The sequence below is a fragment of the Mesoplodon bidens genome (assembly GCF_964165515.1).
Source record: "Mesoplodon bidens genome assembly, chromosome: 7".
Lineage (NCBI taxonomy): Eukaryota > Metazoa > Chordata > Mammalia > Artiodactyla > Ziphiidae > Mesoplodon > Mesoplodon bidens.
Window position 1 is genome coordinate 86,409,635 of NC_138164.1, and position 27,252 is coordinate 86,436,886.

General features: G+C 36.8%; 1 protein-coding gene across 5 annotated transcripts in view; it reads left to right on the forward strand.

Moving 5' to 3' along the window:
* METTL15 (methyltransferase 15, mitochondrial 12S rRNA N4-cytidine) overlaps window positions 1-27,252 on the forward strand; it is a 379,555-nt gene that overhangs the window by 156,249 nt on the left and 196,054 nt on the right. For all 5 annotated transcript variants that reach the window (XM_081241338.1, XM_081241341.1, XM_081241337.1 and 2 more), the window contains one exon: window positions 2,027-2,205. In XM_081241338.1, coding sequence (XP_081097464.1) covers window positions 2,027-2,205 — 179 coding nt within the window. The remainder of the gene's footprint in view (window positions 1-2,026; window positions 2,206-27,252) is intronic.

Genomic DNA, 27,252 nt, shown 5'->3' on the forward strand with positions numbered 1-27,252 from the left:
AACAGTTCTTTGCTCAAAAAGATAAAAAAGTTTTGGGAAGATGGAATTATGAAGAAAAATGGCAGAAGGTAGTGGAACAAAATGGTGAATACGTTCTTCAATAACATTCTTGGTGAAAATGAAAAATGTCTTTTATTTTTACTTAAAAACCGAAGGAACTTTCTGGCTAACCCAATACACTGCTATTCTATGTGAACATGAGAGTAAAATAAAATTATGCCTATTATCCACTGAACTGTATTTGAGCAAAATGCTCTTTTAATTTTCTTACTTAAAAGTAGAAAGGTATTAAAAAAAATGCTGAGTACATCCATACTAATCTTAGAATTGTCCTGATAGACCTGTACATGTAGTCTATGAGTCTGAATTTACCATCACTAACAAGTTTCATTCTGATGCTTGGTGGTTTGGGCAGTTGAATTAACAACTAGGTAAGATCTAACAGAGATTTTTCAGTTAGACCAAGAATGATGTTTGGCAAATTTAGGAATGGACAAGATCTAAAGGACAGTGACATTCATTGAGTTTCTCTGTCCCAGGTATTATACTATCTAGTTTATAATTGCGTGAACCCTTAATTCTGTCAACAATTCTGTTAGGTAAGCATTGTTACTTTCATTTTACAGGTTAGAAATTGAGGCTCCAATAGGTTCAAAAGTTTACACAATATGAGTAGCAAGGCTATGATTCTGATCGAGGTTGATCTGACTCTATAGACCAAATCTTTGTCCTTAAAAGCTGTTATTGAAGGAGCAAAGCCTGTTGAGATGGAAATAGGCTACCTTATAGGATGTTCATTGATCTGGGAGTACCATGGCAGCCAAAAAGAAAAAAAAGAAGAATCACAGGATCTGGAAAACAAGGTTACACACACACACACACACACACACACACACACACACACACAAAGAGAGAGAGAGAGATGGAGGTCATGGCGAAATAGGGGACAAGCCAAACACAATAACAAAATTATTTTCCTGGTGGTACTAGACATGTTAACAAGGTGCAATGTAGTATTTTTAAGGACAGATTCAGGTATTCCTTATCATCCCCACTCTGATTGATGGTCAGGTCTTAAAGCTACTATATCCTTCTTACTTAAAGTCATTACAGTATGGTACCAACAATCAATCCAACGTATTAACTACAGGAGAGAGAACTGTACTATTAGCAAGGCTATCTTTCTAATAATTAAGATCTCAGTTAGCTCATCACTTAAAATTCCTTGACACATTTCCCTAAATTAAGGTAAATTGGAATGGCCTGACAAAGTGAATGCTATTTCCTGTTACTATAATTTATTCTATTTGACCAGAGGTTGGTATTGCTTTGTCTCCTCCACCTGAAATTACCATCTAGGCCTGTTTAATATTGTTTGTTAATTACCAGATTTTACCCCATGGTGACTTTTGTCATGGGTGTATAAGCCCATATTGTTAACAATTTGAAATAATATATGTTATTACTATTAAGGTTGTTCTAGTTTTTGTGAGGGAAACTGACCAGCAGTATCTTCTTTTTTAGACTTTCTAAATTCAATTTGTACCCTCATATAAATAGTTGGTTACTTTACAGTCTTAGATTTAGTTAAGTTCCTGAGATCTAGGCTCATTTAAATATCAGTCAGTAAGTCTTGTATCTTCTATACTAAAAAAAAAAAAAAATCAAGCAGTAATTTAAATTTGAACAAACTAAATCCAAAACATTTTCCATTATTTTAGTTTAGGAGAAATCTTCATAAGGAATAATAACTTCTTTCTGAATTAAAGGCTAATAAAGCATTTTAACTTTCTGCTGCCCTTGACCTTAATGAATGTCACGCACAATCCCACTTGCCATAACCATGGGTATTTGAAATGGAAAATCTATTTCATTTGTGTAAGATTTCAGTCTGTGACTTTAAAAACCTCATAAGACCTCTTAGACTATGTGTGTATGCCTGACTTTATGTCTCAGTACTCTGAAGTTTCACCTCTTGTCAATGAAAACTGATGTCAGTGAACTAATTGGCTCTTCTTCTGCATAGGTACCCTGACATGCCCACCGCAGCTGATGTTGTGAACGCTTTAGATCAACAGGCACTTGCATCCATCCTGAGAACATACGGGGAGGAGAAGCATGCCAAGAAAATCGCTTCAGCAATCGTTCAGGCACGCAGCATCTACCCCATCACCAGAACCCAGCAGCTTGCCAGCATCGTTGCAGGTACCCACATTAATTCTGAAGTGTCTGAGAGAAGAAAAAAAAAAAAATATATATATATATATATATATATGTACACAAACACACACACACATCTATGTGTGTATATATATACATATATATATATATATATATATATATATGAATCCCCCCAAACTCCCAGAGGGATTCATTTGTACTTGAAATCATGCAGGATAGAATCTTGCCTATCCTTCTCTTATGCCACCTTTCTTTGGATTTGCAAGCTTCCCCCCTCCAACGCCTCTCCCCCACACACAATTTTTAAAAATATACTGTAGTTTGCTGATTAGTTTAATAATAGAAATTTTCTGTGCATGAAGTGATTTATCATTTGTGCCTACCAAGGTGAAACGTGGAATGACAAGAGCAGAAGAATTTCTCTATCCATTACAGTGGTTGATAAGCATCCTGTATAAGATATGACATTACCTCTCTTAGTTTCACATTTCTGCATTTTAATATTTTGGGCAAAAGGAGAATTGCATTGCCCAACTGCTAAAATAAAATCCAGTGACTCATACATCTATTCTAAACAACCAGCTAACAAAGGGTATGTGATGTATAGGTTTACTCCACTTTGTGAATGCTAACTAAATCAGCCTGAGGGGCTTATTGAAACATTTCATCTTTTCTGCTGTTCACCACCATAAACCTCTTGAACCTAAGTATAGCTAGGAGGTGCTTTATTATAGCCTTTCTGTCTGAAGCCAAAGTTGTTTCACAGCTGTGTTCCATGATGAAAGTTTTCCAAGGCAAAAATATAAATCCTGAAGTTATTTAACAGAATTCCAGTGGTAAATTCTTCATCTTGTTGGACCATCTGAAACTCTACATCATTTTTATTTACCAAATGTAATAAGATTTTTTTAGTAGTTCCTATTAAGTTACTTTAAGTAGCTAAAGATGTAGAAAAAAGGAATATTTGTATAGCTTGTAAAAAGAACCTAATATTAGTTGCCTCTCTCTTAATATCATACATAGTTTAAGGAATAAAACTTAATTATAAATTCACTCAGATTGAGATTTAGAGGTCATATAGCAACTATTTTATAACAATTTAATAAAATGATATTCTATTTAGTTATTAAGAGTTGACCAAGTCTTTAATTTTTTAAGCCGCATACCTCAAGGCCTCAAAGCCCTTCCAACTTACCACTGAGATTCCTGTAGGAAAGTATGAGTAAAATCTTGCAGGTTATGTGAGCATAAAATATTCCATGATTTTCTTCCCCCAAAACGTTTATCCTAGCAGGCTGACATCACATTCACCCTGTCTTCTGTCCCTTCCTTTCTTCCTACTCCATACTCACTAACACATCTCCACCTTATCCTTTCTGTCATTCTTTAACTAGCTATGTTCTCTGTCTCCCATTTTGGAAAGAAGAGCAGTGAGAAGTCACATTTTTTTTTTTTTATTGATAAGAAAATCCAGAATTTTCTGTGCTGAAAATGAGGACTCGGGGTAGAGGGCATCCTAGAGATCATCCAGTCAAAAAGCCTCATCTGATAACTGAAGAAACTAAGGCTCAGGGAGGGTGAGCAATTTCCTCAAGAGTACAGTGGCAATGTCAATGCTAATCTAGAATTTGAGGCATCATTAGGAATCTGCCTTTAAGAAATTAAGCTAACTTTTCTGTCTCAGAACCCTAATCTGTAAACTTGGGGAAATAACACTGTGGTATCAGATAGAAATTATTTGAAGATGTAGAATAGGTACATAAGTATTTTCAGAAAGATTATGATGTGAAAAGCATATTAGGGCTGTGAAAAATGATATACTAAAAATGAGAATTTTCAGGTATGTGTAGATAAAACCCAATTTTTGTAAATGCCATTAAAAAATTGAGTTCTCCATAATGAATCCATTTTTAAGGCTCAAAGCAGCCCATTTTAATACAACTTTATTGATAATATAATTCTTTGGAGAAGGGAAAAACAGAAAAAAAATGTTTTCCATTTTGTGCTTATTTATTCAAAAACTATCTTGGGAGATGCTGCTATATATCAGGCATTTTACGAAGTACTGAAGGTAGAATGGGGAGCAAATCAGATAGAGCCTTTGTGTTCATGAAACTTACAGGCTAATAAGTGATGGAATAAAAACATGGGGTAATAAACTTGTACTTATAGTAGAAACACTCTTATTTATTGTAGTCTGAAGTTATGATTGTGTGGCTAATAGAAAAAGTTGCTTCAAGTGGAGAATTATAGAACCTGTACATATATGTATATATACACATATACATTCATATATATAAATATATATATATATGGACATGGTTGGGTCCTAACTGCAGTCCCACGAAATCCATTCTTACATAAACCACACCCATGGCATATATTCTTTTTTTTTTTAACATCTTTATTGGAGTATAATAGCTTTACAATGGTGTGTTAGTTTCTGCTTTATAACAAAGTGAATCATCTATACATATACATATATCCCTGTATCTCCTCCCTCTTTCATCTCCATCCCAACCTCCCTATTCCACCCCTCTAAGTGGTCACAAAGCACCGAGTTGATCTCCCTGTGCTATGTGGCTGCTTCCCAGTAGCTATCTATTTTACATTTGATAGTGTATATATGTCCATGCCACTCTTTCACTTTGTCCCAGTTTACCCTTCCCCCTCCCCGTATCCTCAAGTCCATTCTCTACGTCTGCGTCTTTATTCCCGTCCTGTGCCTAGGTTCTTCAGAACCATTATTATTATTTTTTAGATGCCATATATATGTGTTAGCATACGGTATTTGTTTTTCTCTTTCTGACTGACTTCACTCTGTATGACAGTCTCTAGGTCCATTCACCTCACTACAAATAACTCAATTTCGTTTCTTTTTATGGCTGAGTAATATTCCATTGTATATATGTGCCACATTTTCTTTATCCATTTATCTATATATATTGATGGACACTTAGGTTGCTTCCATGTCCTGGCTATTGTAAATAGAGCTGCAACGAACATTGTGGTACATGACTCTTTTTGAATTATGGTTTTCTCAGGGTATATGCCCAGTAGTGGGATTGCTTGGTCATATGGTAGTTCTATTTTTAGTTTTTTAAGGGAGGTTCCTTAAATACTGTTCTCCATAGTGGCTGTATCAATTTACATTCACACCAACAGTGCAAGAGGGTTCCCTTTTCTCCACACTCTCTCCAGCATTTATTGTTTGTAGATTTTTTGATGATGCCATGGCATATATTCTATAAGCTCTAATTTTATTTTTATTAAAATGAAGAATTTAAAGATACTTACAGGGTAATCTGAATGAGCATATTTTCTAGATTTTCATTATTTTTGTCTTAATGATTACCTCACCCACATCTAATTTGATTGCATTTTTATGTGACTCACCTTTATAAGAGAAAAGTTTCCAAAGTCTCCAACTTAGTATTCATGGAAACAGCAACTGTCTTTCCTTTTGCATTCATATTTCACCAGTTCATGTGATATTTCATTAAACTATGTATTGACAATATAAGTGCTCTGGGCTATAAGCATACAGTTCTTTTGGTGGGAGCAGGACTATATGGAATTCTAGATAGTAGAATACAATTTGTTTAGTAGAGAAAGGGATTAATCTGTCAAGTACATTAAATAGAAGTCTCTTAAGAGAGCTGCTTCATAAGGAAATATGGGAAGCAATGGAGGGCCCAAGAAGGTTTCTATATTAGTTTCATAGTACTGCTGTAACAAAGTACCACATACTAGGTGGCTTAAAACAACAGAAAGTTATTCTTCCACAGTTCTAGAGGCTAGAAGTCCCAAACCAAGGTATCAGCAAGGCTCTGGGTGAAGAGCTTCCTTGACTATTCCTAGTTTCTGGTGGTTTCCAGCAGTCCTTGGTATCCTTGGCTTGTAGATGCATCACTAAGTCTCTGCCTCCATCATCACATGGTGTTCTCCCTGTTCATCTGTCTTTGTGTACACATTTCCCTTATTATAAGGACACCAGTCATGTTTGATATAGGGCCCACCCTAATCCAGTATATACTCATCTTAATTTGATTATATCTGCAAAGTTCCTATTTCTAAATAAAGTCACACTCACTGGTTTCCAGTGGACATGAACTATGCGGGACACTGTTCAACCCCGTACAGTTCCTAAGCAATATCTTTATTTAACAAACATGTATTTTAGCAGGCTATGATATGCAGTGATTATATTTGAATGTCTTTTCTGGTTCTTAATAAATTCATACTAAACATGTTCAATATTATCAAGCACTTTGGGAAATATGCCACTGTTCCTGACACATAGTAAAAGCCACGTATGGACAAAAATATAAATCACTTCCTTTGCTTTCAAAAAGCTAATCATCTATCAGAACAAAAAAGACCACCACACTTGTAATCACAATATACTTAGTGGAATTATATAATAATTAAAGTGATTAAGCTGTATTTATAAAACCTAAAGCCTAGTGCCTTTTGCTAGTACAAATAACTACAGTTCTAGTATTCTTCCAGATCATGGGAGCTCCAGAAGACAGATTTGGGGCTCTAGGATGGAATAGAACACTTACAACTACCATGAATTCCTTTGTAAATTACCAGTCAGCAATTTGTAAGGTAATTCCAAAAACAACCTGAAGGACTTCACTGATTATATGCACTATTCAGAACTCCTAGCCAGGAATTTTCATATAAATAACACATATACAGTGTTGTATATAGTGTTCCCTTCACTAAAGTTCCCTACACCTACCCTTTCCTGTGGCTAATGTCAGCTCTTCCTTTTGAGCTTAGTTGAAATGTCACTTCCTTTAGAAGTTTTTTCCAGTCCTACACAAATTAGTTGAGATTCTCTTCTTTTTGCTCCCATAGCACTGTATTAGCCTGTCACAGCATTATGCTGTTCTTGTTGCTTGCTTACTATTTATCTTTTCCTCTATACCTATACTGTCCAATACAGTTGCCACTAGCCACATGTGTCTGTGGAGCTCTTGAAATGTGGTTGCTGTAAATTGAGAGGTGCCATATATGCAAAATACACACCAGATTTTGAAGCTTAGTTAGAATAAAGAATTTAATATGTCTCAAAACTTTTTATGTGCATTATATGTTGAAATGGAAACTGAATCTCCCATACCAAAATGGTCTAACAACATTAACACTAAAGTACTCAGGTAAATTAGAAAACACACATTGCCCTCCCTTATAATTTTGGGATACTCTGAAGAAAAATAATTCTCTGATAAACTATTTTTACTAATAAGAATCTTTAAAGATGGGAAGTGGTACATATAAAAATACTCAAGCTCCTCAGGAAAGAAATTTATGCACTTAATTTTGACAAAATGGCTGTGGTTTTAGATTTTGCAGAATTAATGTATATCCGATTTATGTAGGCTTAAAAATGGTATTGGTGGGCTTCCGTGGTGGTGCAGTGGTTGAGAGTCCGCCTGCCAATGCAGGGGACACGGGTTCGTGCCCTGGTCCGGGAAGATCCCACATGCCGTGGAGCAGCTGGGCCCGTGAGCCATGGCCACTGAGCCTGCGCGTCCAGAGCCTGTGCTCCGCAACGGGAGAGGCCACAACAGTGAAAGGCCCGCGTACCGGAAAAAAAAAAAAAAAAGGTATTGGTTCTGGATATCCCTTTGAATAACAAAGTCTGATTATTTTCCTTAATAAGCTGTTCATATTTCATTAGAGCTATCCTGTATTCCATTTCTCTTTCAATTCTCTGGATACATCAAGGGAAAAAAAAGTCATTTAATATTAAATTCAGTAGGTGAAATGAAAGACTTCATTTAATTGTTTATGATTTTCAAAATGATTTAGAATTCATCCTAGATCAAAATAAATGTATGTGATAAACTTGAAAAAAATAATAATCTTAATTATTAAATTAAATCTAGTTTAATGTGAAGATCTTAATTCAGCTCCTGGTTCTACAGCTTGCTTTCTGTGTAAACTTGAACAGTTCTAGACCTTATCTTTCTTATCTTGAAATGGAAGTGAATAATGATGATGATCATTGTTATTTAGCAAATATAACCCTACTAATTATATTTTACTTAAATGAATATTGGAATTCACTTGCAGTTTCCAAGCTTATGCAAAAATCAAAGAAGTATACTGATCACTTTTCAGGTCATTGGGATTTAGATTCAAATTCACAAAATAGATAATTAATCCATTGATTATCAGTGACAGAAGGCTTATACTATCAATTTTTCAATGGGAAAAAGGCAACGGGAGGAAGCTTCTTAGATATGTCTGATTCTTGTTGATTAAAACGTATAGACATTATTCTCTGACTAAAATTTTTATGTAACCTTTATTCTGACTCATGTACTGGGTACATGGCCAGAGCTTAATGAATGCCTGTTGAACAAATAAATCAATAAAAAGATGTATACGTTCTCAGCCAAAGTAAAATAAACATTCAGGAAAAAAAATTGTACGTTGTTAGGTGTTACTGAGAATCAATTGTACTCTGCCCTTCACATTGAAGAGTGAGAGACCTAAGCATCAAAGTCCTCAGTATCAGTTAAAGCAGCGTGAGGAATAGGTGAGACTGCCCAAGACATGGAATCAAAAATCCTGAAGTTCTATTTCTGGTTCTGCGATTTATTTGCTTTGTGAACTTAAATAAGTCACTTATCTTCTCTGATCCTTATTTTTTCATCTGGAAAAAAGGGATAACTAGTAACTGCTATAACCAATAAATGAGATGATATTTGGAAAGTTCTCTGTGAATTTTAAAGTGTAAATACACTTGTAAGCATTTTATTCTCCTCTGTCCAGAACTAGGGTGATCCAGAGATCAAATAAGTGCACTAGTTAGAACCCTGAGTGTGGTCTTCTACCCTGGAATTCCTGTCCACAGCCAAATAGTGTGATCTGTGATAGGCTGGTTGCTTCATTCCAAGCTGTTCTTCCCTTAGAGGTTATGTGAGTTTTAGAAAGAATAATCATCTTTTTCTGCATTGGTGAATATAAGGTGTATCTTTCCACGGTAGCATTGATGGCTCATGCCTCAACTTATGTTTGAAATCACTATCTTTTCCCAGTAAAATTTTGTTAATTCAGAGAGAAACCTCTGAAATGAAAAATAAAGCATTCATTAAGAAATGGGCATTGCTGTCAAATTTTAGTGGAACATAAACTTTTTCCTGATGAAGCTAATCAGACTAGTTTGCCATCCTTTTTCTGTTTTAATAACCTACAAGTTGCTTCCTCCATCTTCCCCAAAAAGGACTCTTTGTATTAATGTCGTCATAATTAAGGAATAAATGAATATGTCAGAGTTCAGTTACCACTCTAGTGGAGAATGGTATGGTCAAGCCTACAGCTGAATTTGGATGGCTTGCCAGTGAGTCATAGTTGTCATTGCTACTGCCTATGATAGTACACTTATTCTTCTGTCATTTTAAATTTCTTCAATTCAATCTGTTATACACTGTGTGTATTGGTATGGTAACTTCATGCCAATTAGCAAATGACATTTCATAAGTAAACTTATTTCTTTTTTTTAACTTAATTTATTTATTTTTTATACAGCAGGTCCTTATTATTTATCTATTTTATACATATTAGTGTATATATGTCAATCCAATCTCCCAATTCATCCCAACACCACCCCACCCCCTGCTTTCCCCCCTTGGTGTCCATACGTTTGTTCTCTACATGTATGTCTATATTTCTGCCTTGCAAACTGGTTCATCTGTACCACTTTTCTAGATTCCACATATATGTGTTAATATATGATATTTCTTTTTCTCTTCCTGACTTACTTCATTCTGTATGACAGTCTCTAGGTCCATCCACTTCTCTACAAATGACCCAATTTCGTTCCTTTTTATGGCTGAGTAATATTCCATTGTATATATGTACCACATCTTCTTTATCCATTCGACTGTCAGTGGGCATTTTGATTGCTTCCATGAGCTGGCACTATTGTAAATAGTGCTGCAGTGAACATTGGGGTGCATGTGTCTTTTTGAATTATGGTTTTCTCTGGGTATTTGCCCAGTAGTGCGATTGCTGGGTCATATGGTAGTTCTATTTTTAGTTTTTTAAGGAACCTCCATACTGTTCTCCATTGTGGCCATATCAATTTACATTCCCACCAACATGCAAGAAGGTCCCCTTTCCTCCACACCCTCTCCAGGATTTGTTGTTTGTAGATTTTCTGATGACGCCCATTCTAACTAGTGTGAGGTGATACCTCATTTTAGTTTTAATTTGCATTTCTCTAATAATTAGTGATGTTGAGTAGATTTTCATGTGACTCTTGGCCATCTGTATGTCTTTGGAGAAATGTCTATTTAGGTCTTTTGCCCATTTTTGGATTGGGTTGTTTGTTTTTTTAATATTGAGCTGCATGAGCTGTTTATATATTTTGGAGATTAATCCTTTGTCCATTGATTCATTAGTAAATATTTTATCCCATTCTTAGGGTTGTCTTTTCATATTGTTTATAGTTTCCTTTGCTGTCCAAAAGCTTTGAAGTTTCATTAGGTCCCATTTGTTTATTTTTGTTTTTATTTCCATTACTCTTGGAGGTGGATCAAAAAAGATCTTGCTCTGATTTATATCAAAGAGTGTTCTTCCTATGTTTTCCTCTAAGAGTTTTATAGTGTCTGCTCTTACATTTAGGTCTCTAATCCATTTTGAGTTTATTTTTGTGTATGGTGTTAGGGAGTACCCTAATTTCATTCTTTTACATGTAGCTGTCCAGTTTTCCTAGCACCACTTATTGAAGAGACTGTCTTTTCTCCATTGTATATCCTTGCGTCCTTTGTCATAGATTAGTTGACCATAGGTGCGTGGGTTTACCTCTGGGCTTCCTATCCTGTTCCATTGATCTATGTTTCTGTTTTATGCCAGTACCATATTGTCTTGATTACTGTAGCTTTGTAGTATAGTCTGAAGTCAGGGAGTCTGATTTCTCCAACTCCTTTTTTCCCCCTCAAGACTGCTTTGGCTATTCAGGGTCTTTTATGTGTCCATACAAATTTTAAGATTTTTGTGTTCTAGTTCTGTAAAACATGCCATTGGTAATTTGATACAAATTGCATTGAGTCTGTGGATTGCTTTGGATAGTAGAGTCATTTTCACAGTATTGATTCTTGCAAACCAAGAACATGGTATATCTCTCCATCGCTTTCTGTCATCTTTGATTTCTTTCATCAGTGTATTATAGTTTTCGAGTACAGGTCTTTTACCTCCTTAGGTAGGTTTATTCCTAGGTGTTTTATTCTTTTTGTTATGGTGGTGAATGGGATTGTTTCCTTAATTTCTCTTACAAATTTTTTATCACTAGTGTATAGGAATACAAGAGATTTCTGTGCATTAATTTTGCATCCTGCTACTTTACCAAATTCATTGATTAGCTCTATTAGTTTTCTGGTGGCATCTTTAGGATTCTCTGTGTATACTATCATGTCATCTGCAAACAGTGACAGTTTTACTTCTTCTTTTCCAATTGTATTCCTTTAATTTATTTTTCTTCTCTGATTGCCATGGCTAGGACTTCCAAAACTATGTTGAATAATAGTGGTGAGAGTGGACATCCTTGTCTTGCTCCTGATCTTAGAGGAAATGCTTTCAGTTTTTCACCATGCAGAATGATGTTTGCTGTGGGTCTGTCATATATGGCCTTTATTATGTTGAGGTAGGTTCTCTCTATGCCCACTTTCTGGAGAGTTTTTATCATAAATCCATGTTGAATTTTGTCAAAAGCTTTTTCTGCATCTATTGAGATGATCATGTAGTTTTTATTCTTAGATTTGTTAATATGGTGTATCACATTGATTGATTTGAATATATTGAAGAATCCTTGCATCCCTGGGATAAATCCCACCTGATCATGGTGTATGATCCTTTTAATGTTTCATTGGATTCTGTTTGCTACTGTTATGTTGAGGAATTTTGCATCTATATTCATCAATGATATTGGTCTGTCATTTTCTTTTCTTGTAGTGTCTTTATCTGGTTTTGGTTCAGGGTGATTGTGGCTTCGTAGAATGAGTTTGGGAGTGTTACTTCCTTTGCAATTTTTTGGAAGAGTTTGAGAAGGATGGTTGTTAGCTCTTCTCTAAATGTTTGATAGAATTCACCTGTGAAGCCCATCTGGTCCTGTACTTTTGTTTGCTGGAAGATTTTTAATCACAGTTTCAATTTCATTGCTTGTTTTAGGTCTGTTCATATTTTCTGTTTCTTCCTGGTTCAGTCTTGGAAGGTTATACCTTTCTAAGAATTTGTCCATTTCTTCCAGGTTGTCCGTTTTATTGGCATAGAGTTGCTTGTAGTAGTCTGTTATGATGCTTTGTATTTCTGCGGTGTCCGTTGTAACTTCTTGTTTTTCATTTCTAATTCTTTTGATTTGAGTCTTCTCCCTCTTTTTCTTGATGATTGTGACTAAAGGTTTATCAACTTTGTTTACCTTCTCAAAGAACCAGCTTTTAGTTTTATTGATCTTTGCTATTGTTTTCTTTGTTTCTATTTCATTTATTTCTGCTCTGATCTTTATGATTTCTTTCCTTCTACTAACTGGGTTTTGTTTGTTCTTCTTTCTCTAGTTCCTTTAGGTGTAAGATTAGATTATTTATTTCAGATTTTTCTTGTTTCTTGAAGTGAGCTTGAATTGCTATAAACTTCCCTCTTAGAGCTGCTTTTGCTGCCTCCCATAGGTTTTGGATTATTATATTTTCATTTTAATTTGTCTCTAGGTGTTTTTCGATTTCCTCTTTGATTTCTTCAATGATCTCTTTCTTATTTAGTTATTGTCTAGCCTCCATGTGTTTGTGTTTTTTGCATTTTTTCCTGTAATTTATTTCTAATGTCGTAATGTTGTAGTCGCAAAGGATGCTTGATATGATTTCAATTTTCTTAAATTTACCAGTGCTTGATTTGTGACCCAAGATGTGACCTATCCTGGAGAATGTTCCATGTGCACTTGAGAAGAAAGTGTATTGTGTTGTTTTCGGATGGAATGTCCTATAAATGTCTGTTAAATCTATCTGGTCTATTGTGTCATTTAAGTTTATGTTTCCTTATTAATTTTCTGTCTGTACCATCTGTCCATTGGTGTAAGTGAGGTGTTAAAGTCCCCCACTATTATTGTGTTACTGTCAATTTTCTCTTTTATAGCTGTTAGCAGTTGCCTTATATATTGAGGTGCTCCTATGTTGGGTGCATATATATTTATAATTATTATATCTTCTTCTTGGATTGATCCATTAATCATTATGTAGTGTCCTTCCTTGTCTCTTATAACATTCTTTATTTTAAAGTCTCTTTTTTCTGATATTAGTATTGCTACTCCAGCTTTCTTTTCATTTCCATTTGCCTGGAATATCTTTTTCCATCCCCTCACTTTCAGTCTGTACGTGTCCCTAGGTCTGAAGCGGGTCTCTTGTAGACAGCATATATATAGGTCTTGTTTTTGTATCCATTCAGTGAGCCTGTGTGTTTTGGTTGGAGCATTAATTCCTTCACATGCAAGGTAATTATCGATATGTATGTTCCTATTACCATTTTCTTAATTGTTTTGGGTTTGTTTTTGTATGTCCTTTTCTTCTCTTGTGTTTCCCACTTAGAAAAGTTCCTTTAGCATTTGTTGTAGAGCTGGTTTGGTGGTACTGAATTCTCTTATCTTTTGCTTGTCTGTAAAACTTTGATTTCTCTGTCGAATCTGAGTGACATATTTGCTGGGTCGAGTATTCTTGGTTGTAGGACTTCCTTTTCATCACTTTAAATATGTCGTGCCACTTCCTTCTGGCTTGTAGAGTTTCTGCTGAGAAATCAGCTATCAACTTTATGTGAGTTCCCTTGTATATTATTTTTTGTTTTTCCCTTGTTGCTTTTAACAATTTTTCTTTGTCTTTATTTTTTGTCAATTTGATTAGTATGTGTCTTGGCATATTTCTCCTTGGGTTTATTCTGCCTGGGACTCTCTGCACTTCCTGGACTTGGGTCGCTATTTCCTTTCCCACATTAGGGAAGTTTTTGACTGTAATCTCTTCAAATATTTTCTTGGGTCCTTTCTCTCTCTCTTCTCCTTCTGGCACCCCTATAATACGAATGTTGGTGCATTTAATGTTGTCCCAGAGGTCTCTTAGGCTGTCTTCATTCCTTTCCATTCTTTTTTCTTTATTCTGTTCCATGGCAGTGAATTCTACCATTCTGTCTTGCAGGTCACTTACTGTTCTTCTTCCTCAGTTATTCTGTTATTGATTCCTTCTAGTGTATTTTTCACTTCAGTTATTGTATTGTTCATCTCTGTTTGTTTGTTCTTTAATTTTTCTATGTGTTTGTTCTTTTATTCCTCTAGTTCTTTAGTAAATATTTCTTGCATCTTCTCAATCTTTGCCTCCATTCTTTTTCTGAGGTCCTGGATCATCTTCACCATCATTATTCTGAATTCTTTTTCTGGAAGGTTGCCTATCTCCACTTCATTTAGTTGTTTTTCTGGGATTTTTTCTTGTTCCTTCATCTGGTACACAGTCCTCTGCCTTTTCATTTTGTCTGTCTTTCTGTGAACGTGGTTTTCATTCCACAGGCTGCAGGATTGTAGTTCTTCTTGCTTCTGCTGTCTGCCCTCTGGTGGATGAGGCTATCTAAGAGGCTTGTGCAAGCTTCCTGTTGTGAGGGACTGCTGGTGGGTAGAGCTGGGTGTGGCTCTGGTGGACAGAGCTCAGTAAAACTTTAATCCATTTGTCTGCTGATGGGTGAAGCTGAGTTCCCTCCCTGTTGGTTGTTTGGCCTGAGGCAACCCAGCACTGTAGCGTACAGGCCCTTTGGTGGGGCTAATAGCAGACTCCAGGAGGGCTCACACAAAGGAGTATTCCCCAGAACTTTTGCTGCCAGTGTCCTTGTCCCCATGGTGAGCCACAGCCGCCCCCTGCCTCTGCAGGAGACCCTCCAACACTAGCGGGTAGGTCTGGTTCAGTCTCCTGTGGGATCCCTGCTCCTTCCCCTGGGTTCTGATGCACACACTTCTTTGTGTGTGCCCTCCAAGAGTGGAGTCTCTGTTTCCCCCAGACCTGTCGAAGTCCTGCAGTCAAATGCAGCTAGCCTTCAACATCTGATTCTCTTGGAATTCCTCCTCCTGTTGCTGGAAACCCAGGTTGGGAAGCCCAACATGGGGCCCAGAACCTTCACTCCATTGGGTGGACTTCTGTGGTATACTTGTTCTCCAGTTTGTGAGTCACCCACCCAGCTGTTATGGGATTTGATTTCATTGTGATTGCACCTCTCCTACAGTCTCTTTGCGGCTTCTTCTTTGTCTTTGGATGTGGGGTGTCTTTTTTGGTGAGTTCCAGTGTCTTCCTGTCGATGATTGTTCAGCAGTTTGTTGTGATTCCAGTGCTCTCACAAGAGGGAGTGAGCGCATGTCTTTCTACTCTGCCCAGTAAACTTATTTCTTCTTTTAATAAGTAATCTTTCCAAGAGACATTCTGTACAAGAAGTCCAACTCAAAAGAGAATGAAATGAAATGTGGAAAAAAAAAAGAAAGAATAAAACCTTAAAATCTTTCTCCTAAAAAATCTAGCTATCCTCAGTTTGAAGTACCAAGTAGGGAGCAGGAGATGCCAATCCCAAGTGACTGTGGCCCAATCATAATTTAATAGTAATAATGCTAGCTCACACTTTTTGAACAAATATTAGGTGCTATCCTAAATTATTTTCTCGTGTTAACTCAGTCCTCACAACTACCCATAAGGCACGTACTGCTTTTATCCCCATTTTACAGATGAGGAACTGAAGCACAAAGAGGCCAGATAACTTGTCTCTTGTCAGGTGGAGCTGGAATTGAAAGCTAGTAATTTCACTCTAGACCCTGTGCTCTTATTTATGACACTACTCTAAATCCCTTTCTTATGATTAAGGCACAGCATGAATTGCTGTTGGAGAATGCTGATAGCTCAGTCTTCCAGGATCTCACACACTCATATAGGAAACAGTCATATAAGCAACTCACTCTGTCACCCTGTAATAAATGCTATGTATAACAGAGTCAAGAACAAAAATGTATGGAAATCCAGAGAAGGGAGCAACTGATTTTGATGTGCTGAGAAAGTTTGAGTTATTGAGTAGAAGTTATAGACAAAGAGACGTTTGAGTTGGGCCTTTTAGGGGGAGAGTGATGGCTGTTTATAGAAAAGACCCTGGCCCCCAGTAGAAACTTATTAATTACAGAAATGAAAAAAATCAATGAACAAATAAATGAAGAAGCAGGTAGGATTTCAGAGGGCTGTGAGCAATAGAAGACAGGCAATTGAGGGTCCTATCCCAGGACCCAACACACTTCAAGTCCCTGGGATTCTCCATTATCTTGGGATATTCTATCCTAAATGTGATCTCGAATTGGGTCAGATTCTTAATTTAGAATAACCAGGCCCTCTAGGTTTTCCTGATTATAGCTGAATTTCAAACTGCTTCTATGGGATAAGAGAAGGGAAATGCATCCTTTTATCTCATTACTCCATTTCTTATTATTTTATACTTTGTATGCTTCTGCATGTGAAAATCAAAATGATATGCTGGCATTATAGCAGTTTTCCCATTGGTATTAATTTTGTAAGGATGCATATAAATAGCCTGGCCATTTTGTCGTTCTCTCTATTAATTTAAAAAAAGAAAAAGAAAAAAGAAGAGGAAGAGGAAGAAGAATAAGAAGAAATGTTATTTGTTCCTGTAACTAGTTATTGAGCGGTTTTAAGAATTTGGTGGTAAATATGAGAGCTCTCTATTTGAGAATCAAGATCAAGCAGTCTTATATATTAATTGTACTACCATTTTGTTTCTGAGATTGACATGATTCCGATGTTGTCTAGGTATCTTGTAAGTATAATAACAAGTCTTTACCTCTCCCCCAAAGTACTAAGAGGATCAACAGTATGCAGCACCATTCTTAAAAGTAGTAGTTTCAGATGTCAGTGATTATATGTTGGGAATATTCTTTGAAGACAAGCATCTGTTTTCATTTTCAGAGTTTAAAATGTTCAAATCATCCCAAAAGAATGTCAAAGAAAGAGAACCCCAAATGTTAATAGGTTGACAGAGATCAACGATTATATTTCTAAGGCTGGGAGGAGAAATAGTGAATGAAATAGTAGTTTTGATGTCCAAACTTTAATCATAACTAAAAATTAAGAAGAATACTTTAAAATTATTTTCTGTGATATCTTTTGCTTTGTGCCAACATTGAGATATTATAGAATATTTGGAAAAGGTATTCCTCGAATTGAAAATACTAGGAATCTATACTAACTTTTCATATGTTCTTATCTTTCCCTCATCTCTTTATTTTTGTTAAGAATATTAGCAGTTTTGCCATTTTTCAAACATTTTAATTTATTTTATCCCTTTACTGTTTGTGTGGCTATATGTTGCTTCACATATTTTTTATTACTTGGAATCACTGCTACCATATTATAAACTGGAGAACAGATAATTTCCCTTTACATTTGTATGTAGTACCCATCTGCATGTAGCACTCAGTAAGCAATAGGAAATATTTACTGACTTCCTACATTATTCTAATGTAAAATTATCCATTTGATGTCTCTCTTATCAGCTGGACTATTAACTCTATAAGAGCAAAGATTAGATATATCTTCTTTATTGCCTAATCCTCAAGACCTAATATAGTATTTGGCTTATAATACATGTTCAGTTAATATTTCTTGAATGAATAAATTCATGTCCATTTCTTTATAGTTTTTATGATGTTTAGAAAATAGATGAGATTAGAGACAACTAATAGGAGTCTTATAACCAACTAATTTCTTCAGTATATAGGCACTTTCTATTGTTAGGTAGACTCAGACCTACAATGATAAGGAAAACTACAATAATTTTTTGACACTTGTAATATCTTTCCTGTTCTCTAAAGGGTGAATTGGGTTCAATATGCCATACAATACTGGGTCAGTCTTCTATATTTTCAGTTTCTTCATTAGCAAAGCAGAGAATTTGAACTAACATTGAGATGAGACATCTGTTTCATATATACATTATATGTTAATTTAATCATCAGTGTTTATTGTGAGTCCACTTTGTGCTAGGCACTAATGAAGTCACATGAATGATTAAGACAAAGCTTTCATCTTCCAAGAATTAACAAAAAAAATGATCTTTCCTAGTTAGTAGTCTTCACAGTTAGTGCTTATTTGGATATATCAACATGTTTACTTTTTTTTCCCTTAGCTACAATTCCCACTCCTTTCTGAGCAGTTTCCTTCTTACCCAAGTACTTATTTTGAGATATTTCAGTGAAGATCTATGAGAGATACGTTCTCATACTTTGTTTAAATCTGTCTTTATTTTGCCCTAACTTTTAAATGATAATTTAGTTGTGTATAGAATCAACAGGTTTATAGTTATTTTCACTTAATACTTTTAAGATATTATTCCATTGTCTTTTCACATCTATTATGGTTGAGGAAAAGTCTAATTGTCATTATTTTATAGTTGGTCCTTTTCTTTTTCTTGTCACCTTTCAGATTGTCCTCTCATTGATGTTTAATTGTGATGTGTTTGGTTGTGACTCAATTTTTATTGGTCATTAATGAAACAGAATGAACTTCTTTAATATTTCTTCAATACTGGAAATATCAGACATTATTTCTTCCCATATTTACTTTCTCTCATTCTCCCAACTCCTATGCAACAGTTATTCACCATGTCACTCACATTTCCCATGTCTTTGTCTCTCTATGTTACAATCTAGGTAAGATTCTTTTCTGGTTCACTAAGTCTCTCTTAAGATATATCTAAGCTGCTGTTTAACCCATTTGTTGAATTCAGTAGTTGCTTCTTAAAGTTCTAATTTTTTTCTAAGTACTCTTGTTCTTATTCTTTCATTATAGCCTTTATTGATTATTTAAAATCTTAATTTATTTTAAATATCTAAATATATATATTTATATCATATTCATGCTCATTTTTTCTGTTTTCTCCAGTTCTTCCTGTTTTGTTTCATCTGCTGATTTTAGACACACACACACACACACACACACACACATATCCCCTTTGGGAACCCTGCATGTGGTTTAATGCCTCCTTCTTCATTTCTTCCCTTCCTCTTTCCTACCCAATCACCTACCAGACAAACAAAAAGTGTCATGTTAGTAAGTTCTTTTAGGTTGCTGAAGTCAAAGACACATTTAAGCAAACTTAAGTAATAAAGGGTTGTTATTCTAAGCTTTGCCTGATAATTAAAAGGAATTGTTATAAGACTATTCATGTTAATAAGAAAGTTATCTAAGCTACATAACCTGGTCTCTGAGAGACTAGAAGGTGACTCAGGAGCTGTTCAGGATACTACACAACTTCACTACTACACTATCACGTTGTAGTCTCACCAGGGAACATCTTTGGCTCTGTGCTCTCATAAATTGTCATTATTTTGGTTTGGCTACTCTTTATCTCCAACTTCTATGATTAACTTTTTTTTAGGGTTACTAGTTTCTGCTTACTCAGACCTTTTTATCTATTTTTACTGCTTCATGTCTTCTACGTATATATGCTTTTACTGTATGTTTTAGTAAACATACACTCATGTAATAGACACCCCCTCAGAGTCATAATTATTGAAATAATGCTTCAAAGAAAAAGTAGCTCCTGAAAAAGTCCATAACTGTTGGTAAGTTTTTTGTTTTTTGGGGGGTTGCCTTTAAAAGAAAGGTTTATTTGTGTCTATTTGCCTTTAAAAAAAAAGGTCTATTTGGGAATTCCCTGGATGTCCAGTGGTTAGGGCTCTGCACTTCCACTGCAGGGGACACGGGTTCGATTCCTGGTCAGGGAACTAAGATTCCGCGTGCCACACTGCGCAGCCAAAGGAAAAAAAAAAAAAGATCTATTTGTGCCCACCTATTGTAAACAAGTATTGAGAGATTCATTGTATAACTGTTGTATAACAGTTCTAGTGTGTCACCAAAGCATGATAAAATTTACAGTTTCCCAGAATTTCCAGTGGCAGTGAAATTGCTTCTCTGTCCAAGACAAATGGCCTTGTTTTGAGATCCTCCTACCTACCACCAAATATAAGGCTACTTCTATTGAAACTTCTTTCCTTCTCTCTATAGTGTCAGCCTTAGCAGGTTCATCAGATAGAAAGATAGATAGATAGATAGATAGATAGATAGATAGATAGACACATAGATAGATACATAGACAGACATGACTCTGGCTCAGATCACATTTCTAAGCTCTACTCCCACATTTCCAGTGGCCTGCAGGACATTTCTACCTGAATTGCTTGTTAGTACCCCAATGTCAAAATGGATAATAGGGCAAATTAATTATTTTCTCCAACAAAACCTTTTTTCCTTCCTGTGTTTGTTGTGCTAATGGTAGTACCTGACTTCCATTCAGTTGCTACCAACCATCTGGCTGACCATGCAAATCTGGCTTTTGATTCATACTACCACTGATGACTAATGAGCCTCCTATTTAGACTGTTCTTGGTTCCCAACTAACTAGATTTCTTTCACGTTCTATACCTACCTAACTACGGCTAGCCCTAGTCCTGACCAGATTCTGCTTCATCTTTTACCATTCAGGGCCCAATTTTCTGACTCTTCCATCTTTCCTTTACTAACACAGGTATCGTTCATTTGCATCTTTAACTCTTCTCATGCAATATTGTTCTTGTCCATTTCCTTGGAAATCTTGGAGTACCACCCCACCCCACCAAGGTCCAGATTTTTGTCACCACCCACTGTCCAAGTATAAATTCCCTGACTCTTAATTCCCTACTCTGCCACTAATTGACTGTTATTCAAGACAAGTCATTTTTCACTCTGGTCTCAGTTGTAAAGGGAGAGTGAATTAGATCTCCCAATCTCTAATGTTTTATGAAACTATAAAAGGCATTTTCCTAGCCTACAGCATGGAAACTTCAGAGGTATATTTGAATCATTTCTTTCTAAGCCCCCCCACCCACAATTTTCCATGTGATCAGTTTTTAAATTCTATCCTGATCCTGGCTCTTGATTCACTCCTCTCTTTTCCACCCCATCACTACCACTGTTTATCCCTTGTTTAGACTATTACAATAGCCTCCTTAAAGATCTACTTGCTTTCACTCTTCTCACTCAAATCCATCGGTTACATATATTTTGGAGTGTCTGCCCAGCCTACACCCTCTTTCCTTGCAATTGCATAGATCCCTACCAACTCCCAATACCTGATAAAGAAAGGGTAGGACCTACATAACCATGTTTGCTATACCAGGGTACCCCAGAATCAGCTGATTAAAGAGTCATGGAAATTAGATATTTCTCTCAAACATTTGAGCTGGGGAGAACCTTCAAGATGGCAGAGGAGTAAGACGTGGAGATCACCTTCCTCCCCACAAATACATCAAAAATATATCTACATGTGGAACAACTCCTAAAGAACACCTACTGAATGCAGGTGAAAGACCTCAGACTTCCCAAAAGGCAAGAAAATACCCACATACCTGGGTAGGCAAAAGAAAAAAGAAAAAAAACAGAACAAAAGAATAGGGATGGGACCTGCACCTCTGGGAGGGAGCTGTGAAAGAGGAAAAGTTTCCACACACTAGGAAGCTGCTTCACTGGCGGAGACAGAGGGTGAGCAGGGGGGAAACCGGAGCCACAGAGGAGAGCACAGCAAGAGGGGTGCAGAGGGCAAAGCAGAGAAACTCCCACACAGAGGATCAGTGCCAACAGGCACTCACCAGCCTGAGACGCCTGTCTGCTAACCCACAGGGGTGGATGGGGGCTGGGAGCTGAGACTTGGGCTTCAGAGGTCAGATCCCAGGGAGAGGACTGGGGTTGGCTGCATGAAGACAGCCTGAAGGGGACTAATGCGCCATAGCTAGCCGGAAGGGAGTCTGGGAAGAAGTCTGGACCTGCTGAAGAGGCAAGAGACCATTGTTTTGGGGTGCATGAGGAGAGGGGATTCCTTCCCTTTGTGCCCACAGAAGGCAGAGCACTACCTAAGTGAGCTCCAGAAACGGGCGTGAGCCTCAGCTATCAGCTCAGACCCCAGAGATGGGCATGAAATGCTAACACAGCTGCTGCAACCACCAAGAATCCCGTGTGCTAGCACAGGTCACTGCCCACATCCCCCCACCCCACCCCCAGGAGCCTACGCAGAATGCCACTGCCAGGGTCCCAAGATCCAGGGACAACTTCCCTAGGAGAACATGCGACACGCCTCAGGCTGTTGCAATGTCACGCTGGCCTCTGTCACCACAGACTTACCCTACATTCCAGTTATGACTACCGTACCCCTCCCTCTCCCCAGCCTGAGAGAGCAAGGAAGCCCTAATCATCTGCTGCTTTGACCCCCTCCTGTCTGGGTGGGGAGCCGACGCCTGAGGGCAACCTACACACTGAGGCAGGGCCAGAACCAAAACTGAACCCCAGGAGCTCTGCAAACAAAGAAGAGAATGGGAAATTTCTCCATGCAACTTCAGGAGCAGCAGACTAAATCCCCACAATCAAGTTGATATATCCTGCATCCATGGAATACCTGAATAGACAACGAATGTTCCCAAATTGAAGCAGTGGACTTTGGGAGCAACTGTAGATTTGGGCTTGGCTGTCTGTTTGTTTCTGATTATCATGTTTATCTTAGTTTAGTTTAGTTTAATTTTTAGTGCTTGTTATCATTGGTAGATTTGTTTATTGGTTTGGTTCCTCTCTTTTTTTAATTATTATTTTTTAAATTTTATTATTATTCTTTTAATTTATGCTTTTTTCTTCCTTTTTTTTCTTTCTTTTCTTCTGAGCTGTGTGGCTGACAGGGTCTTGATTCTCCAGCCAGTGTCAGGGCTGAGCCTCCAAGATAGGAGAGCTGAGTCCAGGGCAGTGGACCACCAGAGAGCTCCCAGCACCACATAATATCAATTGACGAGAGCTCTACCAGAGATCTCTGTCTCAGCACTATGACCTAGCTCCACCAAATGGCCAGCAAGCTCCAGTGCTGGACGCCCCATGCCAAATAACTAACAAGACAAGAACACAACCTGACCCATTAACAGAGAGCCTGCCTAAAATCATACTAAGTTCACAGACACCCGAAAACACACCACCAGATGTGGCCCTGCCCACAAGACAAGATCCAGTCCCACCCACAAGAACACAGACACCAGTCCCCTCCACAAGGAAGCCTACACAACCAACTGAACCAACCTTAGCCCCTTGGGACAGACACCAAAAACAATGAGAACTACTAACCTGCAGCCTGTGAAAAGGGGACCCCCAAACACAGTACATTAAGCAAAATGAGATGACAGAGAAATACACAGCAGATGAAGCAATGAGGTAAAAAACAACTGACCAATCAAATGAAGAGGAAATAGGCAGTCTACCTGAAACAGAATTCAGATTAATGATAGTCAAGATGATCCAAAATCTTGGAAATAGAATGGAGAAAATACAAGAAACGTTTAACAAGGACCTAGAAGAACTAAAGAGCAAAGAAACAATGATGGACAACACAATAAATGAAACTAAAAATTCTCTAGAAGGAATCAATAGCAGAATAACTGAGGCAGACAAACAGATAAGTACCTGGACAATAAAATAGTAGAAATAACTACCACAGAGCAGAATAAAGAAAAAAGAATGAAGAGAATTGAGGACAGTCTCAGAGACCTATGGGCAACATTAAATGCACCAACATTCCCATTAGAGGGGTCCCAGAAGAAGAAGAGAGAAGAAAAAGGTCTGAGAATTTGAAGAGATTATACTTAAAAACTTCCTTAATATGAGAAAGGAAATAGTCATTCAAGTCCAGGAAGCACAGAGGATCCCATACAGGATACATCCAAGGAGAAACATGCGAAGACACTTATTAATCAAACTATCAAAAATTAAATACAAAGAAAAATATTAAAAGCAACAAGGGAAAAACAACAAATAACATACAAGGAAATTGCCATAAAGTTAAGCACTGATCTTTCAGCAGAAACTCTGCAAGCCAGAAGGGAGTGGCAAGCCATATTTAAATTGATGAAAGGGAAAAACCTACAACCAAGATTACTCTACCCAGCAAGGATCTCACTCAGATTCGACAGAGAAATTAAAAGCTTTAAAAACAAGCAGTAGTTAAGAGAATTCAGCACCAGCAAGCCAGCTTTACAACAAATGCTAAAGGAACTTCTCTAGGCAAGAAACACAACAGAAGGAAAAGACCTACAAATACAAACCCAAAACAATTAAGAAAATGGGAATAGCAAAATACATGTCGATAATTACCTTAAATGTAAATGGATTAAATGTTCCAACCAAAAGACATAGACAGGCTGAATGGATACAAAAAAACCCGTATATATGCTGTCTACAAGTGACCCACTTCAGACCTAGGGACACATACAGACTGAAAGTGAGGGGATGGAAAAAGATATTCCATGCAAATGGAAATCAAAAGAAAGCTGGAGTAGCAATTCTCATATCAGACAAAATAGACTTTAAAATAAAGACTATTACATGAGACAAAGAAGGACACTGCATAATGATCAAGGGCTCAATCCAAGAAGAAGATATAACTATTATAAATATTTATTCACCCAACATAAGAGCACCTCAATACATAAGGCAAATACTAACAGCCATAAAAGGGGAAATCAACAGTAACACAATAATAGTAGGGGACGTTAACACCCCACTTTCACCAATGGACAGATCATCCAAAATGTAAATAAATAAGAAAACATAAGCTTTAAATGATACATTAGACAAGATGGCCTTAATTGATATTTACAGGACATTCCATCCAAAAACAACAGAATACACTGTCTTCTCAAGTGCTCATGGAACACTCTCCAGGACAGGTGATATCTTGGGTCACAAATCAAGCCTTGATAAATTTAAAAAAATTGAAATCATATCAAGTATCTTTTCCGACCACAGTGCTATGAGACTAGGTACCAGTTACACGGAAAAACTGTAAAAAATACACACACGTGGATGCTAAACAGTGTGCTACTAAATAACCAAGAGATAACTGAAGAAATCTAAGACAAAATCAAAAAATAACCTAGAAACAAATGACAACGAAAACACGATGACCCAAAACCTGTGGGATGCAGCAAAAGCAGTCCTAAGAGGGAAGTCTATAGCAATACAGTCCTATCTCAAGAAACAAGAAAAATCTCAAATAAACAACCTAAACTTACACCTAAAGCAATTAGAGGAAGGAGAATAAAAAACCCCCAAAGTTAGCAGAAGGAAAGAAATCATAAAGATCAGATAAGAAACAAATAGAAACAAAGAAAACAATAGCAAAGATCCATAATACTAAAAGCTCATTCTTTGAGAAGATAAATTAAAGTGGCAAACCATTAGCCAGACTCATCAAGAAAAAAAGGGGAAGACTCAAATCAAGAGAATTAGGAATGAAAAAGAAGTAACAACTGACACTACAGAAATACAAAGGATTATGAGAGATTACTACAAGCAACTGTATGCCAATAAAATGGACAATCTGGAAGAAATGGACAAATCTTAGAAAAGGTCAAACTTCCAAGACTGAATCAGGAAGAAATAGAAAATATGAACAGACCAGTCACAAGCACTGAAATAGAAACTGTGATTAAAAATCTTCCAACACTGTCATTCCTGTACACTAATGATGAAAAATCTGAAAATGAAATCAAGAAAACACTCCCATTTACCATTGCAACAAAAAGAATAAAATATCTAGGAATAAACCTACCTAAGGAGACAAAAGACCTGTATGCAGAAAATTATAAGACACTGATGAAAGAAATTAAAGATGACACAAATAGATGGAGAGATATACCATGTTCCTGGATTGGAAGAATCAATATTGTGAAAATGACTCTACTACCCAAAGCAATCTACAGATTCAATGCAATCCCTATCAAACTACCATTGGCATTTTTCACAGAAGTAGAACAAAAAATTTCAAAATTTGTTTGGAAAAACAAAAGACCCCAAATAGCCAAAACAATCTTGAGAACGAAAAACGGAGCTGGAGGAATCAGGCTCCCTGACTTCAGACTATACTACAAAGCTACAGTAATCAAGACAGTGTGGTACTGGCACAAAAACAGAAAGATAGATCAGTGGATCAGGATAGAAAGCCCAGAGATAAACCCACACACATATGGCCAACTTATCTTTGATAAAGGAGGCAGGAATGTACAGTGGAGAAAGGACAGCCTCTTCAATAAGTGGTGCTGGGAAAACTGGACAGGGACATGTAAAAGTTTGAGATTAGATCATTCCCTAACACCATACACAAAAATAAGCTCAAAATGGATTAAAGACTTAAATGTAAGGCCAGAAACTATCAAACTCTTAGAGGAAAACATAGGTAGAACACTCTATGACATAAATCACAGCAAGATCCTTTTGGACCCACCTCCTAGAGAAATGGAAATAAAAACAAAGATAAACAAATGGGACCTAATGAAACTTCAAAGCTTTTGCACAGCAAAGGAAACCATAAACAAGACCAAAAGACAACCCTCAGAATGGGAGAAAATATTTGCAAATGAAGCAACTGACAAAGGATTAATCTCCAAAATTTATAAACAGCTCATGCAGCTCAATAGCAAAAAAACAAACAACCCAATCCAAAAATGGGCAGAAGACTTCAATAGGCATTTCTCCAAAGAAGATATACAGACTGCCAACAAACACATGAAAGAATGCTCAACATCATTAATCATTAGAGAAATGCAAATCAAAACTACAATGAGATATCATCTCACACCAGTCAGAATGGCCATCATCAAGAAATCTAGAAACAATAAATGCTGGAGAGGGTGTGAAGAAAGGGGAACACTCTTGCACTGCTGGTGGGAATGTGAATTGGTACAGCCACTATGGAGAACAGTATGGAGGTTCCTTAAAAAACTACAAATAGAACTACCATATGACCCAGCAATCCCACTACTAGGCATATACCCTGAGAAAACCATAATTCAAAAAGAGACATGTACCAAAATGTTCATTGCAGCTCTATTCACAATAGCCTGGAGCTGGAAACAACCTAAGTGTCCATCATCAGATGAATGAATAAAGAAGATGTGGCACATATATACAATGGAATATTACTCAG